This window comes from Aegilops tauschii, chromosome 5 (assembly GCF_002575655.3).
Source record: "Aegilops tauschii subsp. strangulata cultivar AL8/78 chromosome 5, Aet v6.0, whole genome shotgun sequence".
NCBI classification, from domain to species: Eukaryota; Viridiplantae; Streptophyta; class Magnoliopsida; order Poales; family Poaceae; genus Aegilops; species Aegilops tauschii.
In genome coordinates this window covers 393,759,512-393,769,760 of record NC_053039.3, presented here as the reverse complement: position 1 = coordinate 393,769,760, position 10,249 = coordinate 393,759,512, and the positions used below count along the sequence as shown (strand labels likewise).

Here is a 10,249-nt window from a genome sequence, read left to right as displayed (position 1 = left end):
CTGGGTACCCTGATTCCCAGGACGCCGACAAGGTCTGCACGTGGGCGCGAAGGCGTGCGGAGACCACGGCTGCGGCGCGGCGGCGCGCGGAGACCATGGATGCGGCGACGGCGAGGCCGACAATGCTGGCAACCACAACTACTGCTTCTCCTGCAAGGCTCCAGCGGTGGTCCCTCCGGCTGGCTCCCACAGCTGCGGCAGGCGCGTAAGACGTACTCGACGGCCGGCGGCCGCGTCCTTGCGCGCATGCTAGCTAGCTGCCCGTCGCATGCTCGCCGTGGTAGCTCGCACGATGGAGCTCGCTGTCGCATGCAGCGAGCTAGCTAGCTAGCGTCAGAGCACATCTGGGGCGGGCGCGCATGCGAGCTAGCTAGCTAGCCGCACACGGACTAGCTAGTTAGCAGCTGGCCGCACATGCATGCACAGCTGCGGTGCTCGCCGTTGTAGCTCGCGCGCCCAGTCGCGACGAGCCGCCGTGCTCGCCCTGCTGCATCTCGCCGGCGTGGGGTTCGAGCTCGACCGCCGGCCTCGCCTCGCGCCTGCGCCCGCGTCCGGCCGGTGCTCCTGCAGACGTCGACCTCGCCTCTCCGCGCCCAGCCGCTGCGAGCTCCCCTGCCTGCTACGTGTTTGAAAAAATGCCAGGGCGGCATGTGAAAATTGGGTCTGACTGTAGTTAGGCACACCGGCAGACCCAAATGAAAAAGCGGACAAACACGTCCGCACGGCTGACACAAATGGACAAAATCCAGACAAAACGTGCGTACGTTTGGGTCCGTGGGTTGGAGTTGCTCTAAGCACCTTACATCTTATATTAGTTTACGGAGGGAGTATAAGGCCATGGGCGCCGTTTAGGAAATGCCGGTATACCCACCCCCAGTCCAGTCCGGTCACCGGTCTCCGGTGGGCCATGTCGTCCACCTCTACTGCATCGCCGCAAATCCAACCATCGGCGATTAACGAGAGGGAATCAATCCCCATTGGAACTGGAGGCGTTCCAAATCGGGCGGGTTTCTCCGCCATGTCAACGTGACTCATCCCCCCACTATTCCACGCGGAGCCGGCGAAAAAAGAAAGCAGCAAACGAAATTATTCGCCCCTTTCCATTCCACGCGCTTTATGGTCGGCCGGGGATCCCACCCCCGTGAGCCGCCACACCCGCGCCGGCCTCCCATTCCTCCGCCCCGCCCACCACGCCGCGAGGAGCAGCAGCAGCAGGAGGAGATCTCGGGAGGCGGCGGCGCGCGAGATCCGGCGTCGGAGCGGCGGCGGCCTGATTGATTGATTGGTTGGTTGATCGATTGATCGGTTGACTCGACGATGGCGCGGGAGACCGGGTACTACGACGTGCTCGGGGTCAGCCCGGCGGCCACCGAGGCCGACATCAAGAAGGCCTACTACGTCAAGGTCGTGCCACTGCCGCGCGCTTGCGCTTTCCCGTCTCTCTCCCGGCGAATTTCGCTCTCATTCCGGTTGGTTTGCTGGTGTCGTCGTTGTTGTTGTTGCAGGCGCGGCAGGTCCACCCCGACAAGAACCGCAATGACCCCCTCGCGGCCGAGAAGTTCCAGGCAAGTGCTCCCTCTGCCATGCTGCTGTTTGCTTCCCCACTGCCGCAACCTCTCTTGTGAGGCATCAGCATCATGCAAAATCTGCTGTGTAACTATCGCCAACAGTGCTGCCAGCGACTGATCAGCCAATTAGCTATGCAAGTGTCAGAACTGATGTAAATTAGTGGGGATCATGTATTTTCATTCGGTGCTCTGTAAGACGGGTGGGATTTAGTCAGCTTTTACATGGACGATGAACGCCGATGGTGGTAGCGACATAGATATTTCTTTGCTGCTGCCTTGCTGGTAGGAATCAGAACTGTATTACACCGGCTCGCCTAGGGGAACTTCTCCAGTCACCATAGTTGCCTCCCCTGTTACTAGCTCAGGGAGGGACGTACCAAAGAGTGCAGTTACTGCCTCAATGATAACGGGCATCGATGTTGCAACCCTGCTGAATATCAAACTGATGCTACAACTGTTTTTATCTTGCCATGATGTTGAAAACCATCTTACAGTCCATGGAGCTCAACTACAAACTCGTGAATTACCAAGAACATTTGTATTTCCATGTCTAATGACGAGTAGGTGACTTTGTGGAATCGGAATGGTTGAATAGGCATTGAAGAAAACGCAAAACTTAATCTAGTCTCCCCATTGAGGCTCATGGAAGTTACTGACTTACTGTGGCCAAAACAGGTTTCTAGTGTCAGTTTGCTCCTTTGTACACCATGAATCATTCTGCACAGGCACGAAAATGATCGTAATTGTTATACATCAATTAACTGAAGCATGTGAAACTAATATCCAACAACAGCAGTTCCCTTTGTCGTGTGGTTCGCTCTCAACCACAGATTGCTTGTATTTTGCGTGCTGGTATATCAGCCATCACGCAAGACAGTATAATGCATTATTGAGTTACTTTTGCAGTGTGTTGGCCATTGCTGCAGAAGTGCTACTTTGCAGTGCATCTTGTCACTTTAAAATACTATCTGGCTTTGTAAGACAGGAAGATGTGATTTACAGAGTTATCCTTTTATATATATCGTGTTTACAAAGTTACTGTAAGTGCAGGAACTGGGGGAGGCATACCAAGTACTGAGTGACCCCGCACAGCGTCAAGCATATGACTCATATGGGAAATCTGGTATTTCAACGTAAGTGTGACTGACAAATACTTACTATGAACATGTTGGAATAATTTTGAAGAATTGGGATGTTCTTGGGGAATATATTAGCTTAGTTGACTGCCAAATTGTTCCGTTCTTTCCTAGATATAGGTTTGACAATGTAATTGGTGATTTCGTCTCGTATGCTGCAGAAACTGGTGAGATGATTACCTTCTTACTAGTTTCCTGCCATCATTATACAGGGAAGCAATGATTGATCCAGCAGCAATTTTTGCAATGCTATTTGGTAGTGAGATTTTTGAGGATTACATTGGTCAACTGGCGATGGCATCCATGGCTTCACTCGACATTTTTGGTGAAGATGAAAAGATTGATGCAAGGAAGTTACAAGAGAAAATGCGAGTATGTCCCTGTCAACAGAATAGTGTGTGTGCTTTCTTGGTTGGAGATTCAGAAATATTCCTTCTCCATAGAAGATTAGGGTGTATATTGACTTCTCCATAGAAGATTAGGGTTGCTGACAAAATATTAATGTATATTGTACAAGCAAGCCATAGTAGTACATGCTAAAATTGTAGCATAATGCCTCTGCTGCACTAATACCACTGGAAAGCCTTCAAACAGAAGAAAACAAAGAAAGTTGAATGTTAGAATGTAGACTCTTGGTGTTCCTCTTTGCCCATTTGTTACACTTATCATTTTAGTACAGCCATGATTTCCCCAATTTTCAATGTTATAGTAACACATTTTTGTACTTCCAACCCCTGGCCCACCTCTATATAAGATAAACTAGTGAAACTCAAATGTTGCATGATACACTCTTCTTTCAGCATGACACTTCTCATGCAGAATATCAGTCTTTACACTTTTCAGTCTCTACGCAGGTCTGTTTACTCTTCACTGTAGCAATTAGATGAAATTAGGGGCTGATGGCTTAATTGTTAGATTGCAAAAGCATGCTTATTGACGTTATAATGAATTGTAATAAAAAAGAAATGCTAGCTAAGATGTCTCTTCTTTTTCAGTGTTGTAATTATGTAAAGTTCTAAGTGGTTCCATACTCTTCATATTGTCGTATCTTTAAGGCTCTTAATAACTACTGCAGGCTGTACAAAAGGAAAGGGAGGAGAAACTTGCAGAGAAACTGAAGAATAGATTGCACATTTATGTTCAAGGAAACAAAAAGGAGTTTATCCAGGTTGCTGAGGCTGAGGTGGCTAGACTTTCTGATGCAGGTGACAAACTATTTCCTCACTTGCTAACTATTCTGTCTATTTTTCCTTTAAACTTTGTAACCGCCTCTTGCTACCTTTTCTGCTTTTATTCCAACCCAGTAGCTCTGGAATGTTTGGCCACTTTTTCCTTGTGTATTCCCCAACATAAATCAAACTTTGAGATTTCGCTTTTCAATGTTATTTTCTGATTTTGCATGTCCTGCAGCATATGGGATTGATATGCTGAGTACTATCGGTTACATGTATTCAAGACAAGCTGCCAAGGAGCTTGGAAAAAAAGCTATCCTTTTGGGGGTTCCTTTTATAGCTGAATGGTTTAGGAACAAAGGTCATTTTATTAAATCCCAAGTGACAGCTGCAACAGGTAATGCTTACTTTATTATTTAGTTTCTTGAATAGCAGTTTTGATTTCGATATTTGCAACGTTGGTGCTAGCAATATACTCCCTCCGTCCGAAAATACTTGTCAGAGAAATGGATAAAAATGGATGTATCTAGAACTATAATACATCTAGATACATCCATTTCTGCGACAAGTATTTCCGGACGGAGGGAGTATATTTATATTTTGGCTTGAAATTTGTTTTGTTTCTGTAGGTGCAATAGCTCTTATGCAGTTGCAGGAAGATTTAAAAAAACATCTCAGTTCGGAATGTAATTACACTGATGAGCAACTTGAAGCTTACATGCAGAGTCATAAAAAGGTTATGGTGGATTCCTTATGGAAGCTTAACGTTGCTGATATAGAGGCAACTCTGTCACGTGTCTGTCAAATGGTTTGTCTTCATGTTGGCACTATCCTTGCTGCTCTGTTTTTGTAATCTTACTCATTATCATAAGTTGTAACATTCTACCAATACCAGGTTCTTCAAGAGAGCAATGTCAAGAGAGAGGAACTAAGAGCTCGAGCTAAAGGATTGAAAACTTTAGGCAAAATATTCCAGGTATCATTTTTGTATATCCAGTCATTCACTTGTGTGCTCTGATATGTAAGTTGTTTGGTGTTCTTGATGAACTAAGTTGGCTTATTTCGACACAGCGTGTTAAGCTCAATAATGAAGGAGAAGCAGCAACAATGAAGCATACGATAAATAATTTGGATGATAATGTTGGTACCTCTCCGGATTCATCACCAACATCTCCCAGGGTGCAGCCGTTCGATGCAAACCCACCATATTCTCAGGTGCCTACCATCTTCTGAGATCATTGTTGTGACGTGTAGCATATTAAAATGCAAGTTTTTATACGTGGCTGTTTTTTGAATTATCATTAGATAAAAAAAATCAAATTTTTTCTTCCAAAAATGAACTCTGTCGTGATTTATTGAGTTCAAGCTGTATCGAGCTTTAGTTAACCCAATTTTTCATTACATGCAAACACGGTTTATTACTACCGGCACCACTAGATCAGATGACAGATTGACAGGCATGGTGAGCTTTGCAAAAGATCTTAGCTATCTGCTCTAGACCCATCACCAACAGGCCAATACTTAACTGCCAAATAAGATTATCTTTTATCCATTACCTAACCGACAAAACTTTTGACAGCCGCCAAAAGAAATAGAAAGAAAATTGATGTTGATTCGCATATCAGCAAACTCACTGTCACTGCTTGTTCCATTGGTTGTACCTCCACACTGACACACACAACTCTCTTCATCAACTCACAGTAGAAATGCTTATTTGCTTCCATCAAACAGAAGGCTCAGAAATGTTATTCTTCTTTTTGTCCAGAGCCCATATGTGGAGGCCCCTCGGTTCGGCGGCACACATAGTCCGTTCAACTTCCCGATGCCTACCGCTCCGCCTGGTGCGCAGAGGAATCCTGTCCCATGACCCGATCCAGGGCCACCTACTTTTTTTTTCCGTGGGTCATCTTTTTTGTACAATATTATTGCTTGTGTTAGTAGATGATCACATGGCGTTCATTTGTGCCACTAGTATAGTAGAACGAAGAAGCAGCTGGGTATTATCAATTTGCTTTCTTCGGATGTATAATCGATCGATTAAAATGATCCATACGTCGACGGGATCCCCGTGTTGTGTACAGGCGTGTCGCGCTGCTTCTGATGGGTTGTCGAGGCAGCGACCGGTCGGCATTGTTGTATACATAAACTATATCACATCACATATTTTTTTCCCCTTGTGTCTATGGGTGCATAATTGTTTTAATCTATGGCCCATTTGTGCAAAACAGTCATGGATTATCTCTTGTTATCTGAAGTGTTCACTCTCGCGATGCCAGATTATATATCTGAATTATCTCTGTGTGGAAAGTACAGTTAAGCACTGACTTCACTACAAACTTGTGTAGTTTGTGTTCTCTTAAATACTGTAAAACTGCAGAGGATCACTTGTTGGTTGCTTTTCACCTTTTTTTTAATTGCATTATTATGGTATAAAGCACTGTGGGTTCATTAGCTTGCAAGAATGAGGTTTATTTTCTGAGCCGGGCTATGAACAGTAGGGCTTGACACATTTTGCCCGGCTTGTTGGCGACTGGATATCAGCAGATTGTCAGGAATGTGTCAACATTCCTAAAGTGCAAACTGGCCTTAGGGTATTGCTGCTGCTCCGGGGATGGACGCAAATCTGCTGCTGTATGGTTGTGGTGGAGTCAGCACTCTGCTTGGCACAAGGAGACGCACTGTTGCTCATCATCGCCCTTCTGTGAAGTTGTCGGTGCATTTGCACAAGAAGAGCGAATCGCACCAGCTGATGGGGTCGTCTCCAGATGCCAAGCTCAGCCCTGCGCCCCGGCAAGCCGGCGGCGTCGCTTTCTGCCCGTGCGGTGCAAACCGACGGCGGAGTCCCTGAAGACCAGTGTGGGCGGGGCTTCTTTTTCTACGCCTCCGGTGAGGGAGGGTGGGGTTTTGCGCCGGGGACAGCGACGGCGAAGTCTGCGGCTGGCTGAAGCGGCGGTTCGTCTCGAGGCGCTCCAGTTGCTCAGTTTAGCTTCTGGTGATGCTGTGCTGGAACGGGCAGACGGCAGCACCCTGAACTGAAGCAACAAGCACTACTGTGGAACTAGCACGACACGTGAAGACACGGACCAAATTCCTGTTATTATGAACTACTCCCTGCAGGTCTGTAAAACGTCTTATATTATGTACTGTATGTACAGAAGGGACTACCAGTTTCATTTCACGGATTATATTACAAAGTCAAGTGCCGTGACGCACGACTCGCCCACTGACTTTGTTGTGATCCATGTGGTGGCCAACGACATCGCTGTGCCATGTGCAGTGCCAGCGGTGCAAGCACCCGTCCAGTTGGTACTAGTATACGTACAAGACGGAAAACAGATGGCGTGGCACCGTTGACAAACACGAAGCACGAGTCAAACATGTAAAAAGGGTCAACTGGGAAGCAACGGGTGTTCATATTCAAGTCATGTTTGGGATAATTCATCCAAAAGTCCAAACAAACTGATAAAAGAGAGCGGACGTACAATATATTTCAACAGTCACGAGCCAGTTTTTACAGTCATCAGGTTGTAATTTTGGTGAGACAAGTTCAGGCGAGTGAAGTGGAATTTTTTTATTTTTTTTCCGGGTGGAGTAAAGTGGACTTTGTCTTGACGAATCCCAACATTCCGCTCTATAAAAACGACAGCATGCATCTTCAAAGTTGATCAAACTGACCGGCCTTTTTTCTTTTCCTTTTCGTCGGCGACGTAGCCCGTTGTTGACCTCAGCCAGGTCTAGGTGATAGCAGTACCGCACAACGATGTGTGCTACGCTGCTACTCCTACTACCCTATCCGCGGCGGCAAGCAAAGAAACGTATCACCTGCGTAACACAGTCTCTGTCAGCTCAGCCGTGCCGTCAACGGGCCACTTTATTAACCTTAAACGTGCCCTCCTCGTCAAACAATCAGGCAATAAGCTAATGGCCGGCGCATCAAGCTAAAGCTTGACCAGAACAAGAGCTTGTAATGCACCACTTAATCTTCTGCGCGCCAACCAAGCACGCCGCCCGCCGCCGCGCTCCCCGGAAGCGAACACCACCACACCCCACCACCGCGCGCCCTGGATCCTCAACCGCTGCCTATTTCTATTTCCTCCCCCGCGGACCACCACCAAGCTCCACACCGCAAGCCAAGCAACCTCGTCCGGCCGCAGTTGACCGTCACAACTCAGGCGATAAGAGCAGGTTGACCATGTTGGCGAGGCTCATGGCGCGGCTCCGCGGCGGGGACAACGGCGGGCGCCGGGCCTGCTACGGCATCGCGGCGACGTGCGCGTGGCTGCTCCTCTTCTGCGTGCTCGCCGTCGCCCTACGCAGCGCCTGGAAGGCCTTCGCGTTCGCCAGCCTCGCGCTGGTGGCCTTCGGCGCCGTCGACCACTTCGCGCCCGACATCTGGTGCGCCGGTGCGCCAAGGGACGACGCGGGCGGGTCGGAGCGACACCAGTCCACGGCGGCTTCCGTGGCGGCTCGACGGTTCGGGCTCGGGCGTGCCGCGATCGACGCTCTGCCGACGTTCGCGTATGGTGCCAAGGGCGGCGGCGGCGACGTGGACCTCGAGTGCGGGGGTGACACCGCGTGCTCGGTGTGCCTCGAGGACCTGCGGGCCGGCGAGCTGGTTCGGCGGCTCCCGGCGTGCAGGCACGTGTTCCATGTGGAGTGCATCGACATGTGGCTGCACTCGCACCGGAGCTGCCCTCTCTGCCGGTGCGACCTCTCGCCGCCGCGGAAGCTTGTTACCAAAACGCCGACTGTGGAGAGTGAAACGCCTGTTGAGGATGCTTTGCCTGCGGCGGCGGTTTCAGAGACGGGACCGCCGGCTGATGATCATGATGCTTCGCCGCCGGTGGTGACAGTGGAGACGAAACCGCCTGCTGGTGTTTTGCCGACGGTGTAGATCCTGTGTTTAAGAATTTTTTAGGCTAGAGAATGTCATTTTTCTGCACGTCACCCATACACACAGTAGGATCCTCGCTCTTTCGTGTTGTAAATCTTGTGCATTCCTCTGTATTCCGCCTGTATATACATGCTGAGACTCGAGACTACAGAAATTAAACAGATCTTGTTTTTCTTTCTTTTTTTAAACTAAATGATCATGTGAATTGACAATACGATGTAGGAATAGTATCTAAGGGCATCTACAATGCAAGAGCGCTTATTTGGACGCTTAGGCAATAAAAAGAATTAATTAAAGAAGTGGCGTCGCTGTAGGAGTCCGTCTCCTTAACGCATGGGCGCTTGGTCGAGAGCTAATGCAATGGGTTTCTCGTAGAAGAAAAGGACAGCGCTCGTTAAACAGCTCAGAGGAAAGAAAAAAAGAACGAAGCGCCCGATGGCAGCCCTGGCGTCGACGCTAGCAATAATCCTGGGATCAACCAGGATTAGACCATAACGGCCAGGAAGTGAATCCTAGCGCCTGTCATTAGCGCCGGCATTGTACATGCCCTAATAGCATAAAACTTTGGAGAATGACGTTTTGGCTCTCAGCCTCCATGGAGGGCGTTTTTTGAAAAATTCAAAATTCGAAAGTTTCGGTTTCAAAAAAGTCTGAAATTTTTGGTACAAGTAAACAAGGATGTGAGGCGTGTGTGTGTAAAATTTCACGATGGAATACGTTTAAATGTGACCTATACAAAAAAAACAAGTTCATGGTCTGGGAGGATAAACCGTATCATGTGTTAAAAAGCCTCAGATCTGTCTTTTTTGCACAGCCCTCGTTCCAACGTATTTCGTACTGAAAATTTACATGCTTGTGCACTATGCCTTCATCTATCTCTGTATTTTTTTTCAGAATTTTTTAAAATGTAAAAAATATGAATTCTCACAAATTTTGAATTTTGCATTCGGAGGCCTCCATAGAGCTCGGTCTCCAAAAGCAATTTCCAAAAACTTTGCAAGTACATTCATGTAATTGTATAGCTTGAAGGAGCGAAAATCCTACATCTATTAAGAGCTACTTACACTTTACGTAAACTTCCTAACATTAACCCCCCACCCTCCAATTTCGGGGGTGGGCCCATCCCCCCATCTCCAATCATATATATCCACCTGGCTCATTATGTTAACGAAAATACTAACGCCCACACGTGTGGGCGTTAGACAACTCACCCACACGCCTCCATTGTCGTCCAGCGTCTTTTGCACGAATCTTGGCATGAAAAGGCTGATTTTGTGTGCCACGTAGGACAACTCGTGTGTGTGGGTGTGAGGGAGTTCGCCCGCACGCCTGTTTCTCTCCGCGGTCAACGTTTTCGTCAGTCGGGGCGTGCGATGAAACTGCTGTCGCGCCCGCACGCCGCGCACCACTTCTGTTCCCCATCTCCTACGACTGCCCATTCTCCCACTCTCCCACACCCAAGCCGGCATTGCCATGTTT

At 48.2% G+C, this 10,249-nt stretch overlaps 2 protein-coding genes across 2 annotated transcripts; both read left to right on the top strand.

Annotated features, from left to right (window-relative positions):
* The first annotated feature begins 962 nt into the window (after positions 1 to 962).
* LOC109783159 (chaperone protein dnaJ 10) lies at positions 963 to 6,101 on the top strand. The gene is made up of 10 exons (XM_020341762.4): positions 963 to 1,404; positions 1,506 to 1,565; positions 2,619 to 2,701; positions 2,917 to 3,076; positions 3,780 to 3,909; positions 4,115 to 4,273; positions 4,506 to 4,684; positions 4,772 to 4,852; positions 4,948 to 5,091; positions 5,642 to 6,101. Exons 1-10 carry the CDS (start codon positions 1,318 to 1,320, stop codon positions 5,741 to 5,743), a joined length of 1,185 nt encoding a protein of 394 aa, XP_020197351.1. The 5' UTR covers positions 963 to 1,317; the 3' UTR covers positions 5,744 to 6,101.
* Positions 6,102 to 7,763: 1,662 nt separating this feature from the next.
* LOC141023455 (uncharacterized) lies at positions 7,764 to 8,885 on the top strand. Its single transcript, XM_073500480.1, has one exon. It carries the CDS (start codon positions 7,844 to 7,846, stop codon positions 8,768 to 8,770), a length of 927 nt encoding a protein of 308 aa, XP_073356581.1. The 5' UTR covers positions 7,764 to 7,843; the 3' UTR covers positions 8,771 to 8,885.
* Positions 8,886 to 10,249: the final 1,364 nt, after the last annotated feature.

Bases quoted from the DNA above. Each gene is read 5' to 3' on its own strand.
- LOC109783159 (XM_020341762.4), top strand. From the start codon at position 1,318: ATGGCGCGGGAGACCGGGTACTACGACGTGCTCGGGGTCAGCCCGGCG. The intron at 1,566-2,618 runs GCAAGTGCTCCC...CTGTAAGTGCAG, and splicing joins TCGCGGCCGAGAAGTTCCAG to GAACTGGGGGAGGCATACCA. The intron at 3,077-3,779 runs GTATGTCCCTGT...TAACTACTGCAG, and splicing joins AGTTACAAGAGAAAATGCGA to GCTGTACAAAAGGAAAGGGA.
- LOC141023455 (XM_073500480.1), top strand. From the start codon at position 7,844: ATGCACCACTTAATCTTCTGCGCGCCAACCAAGCACGCCGCCCGCCGC.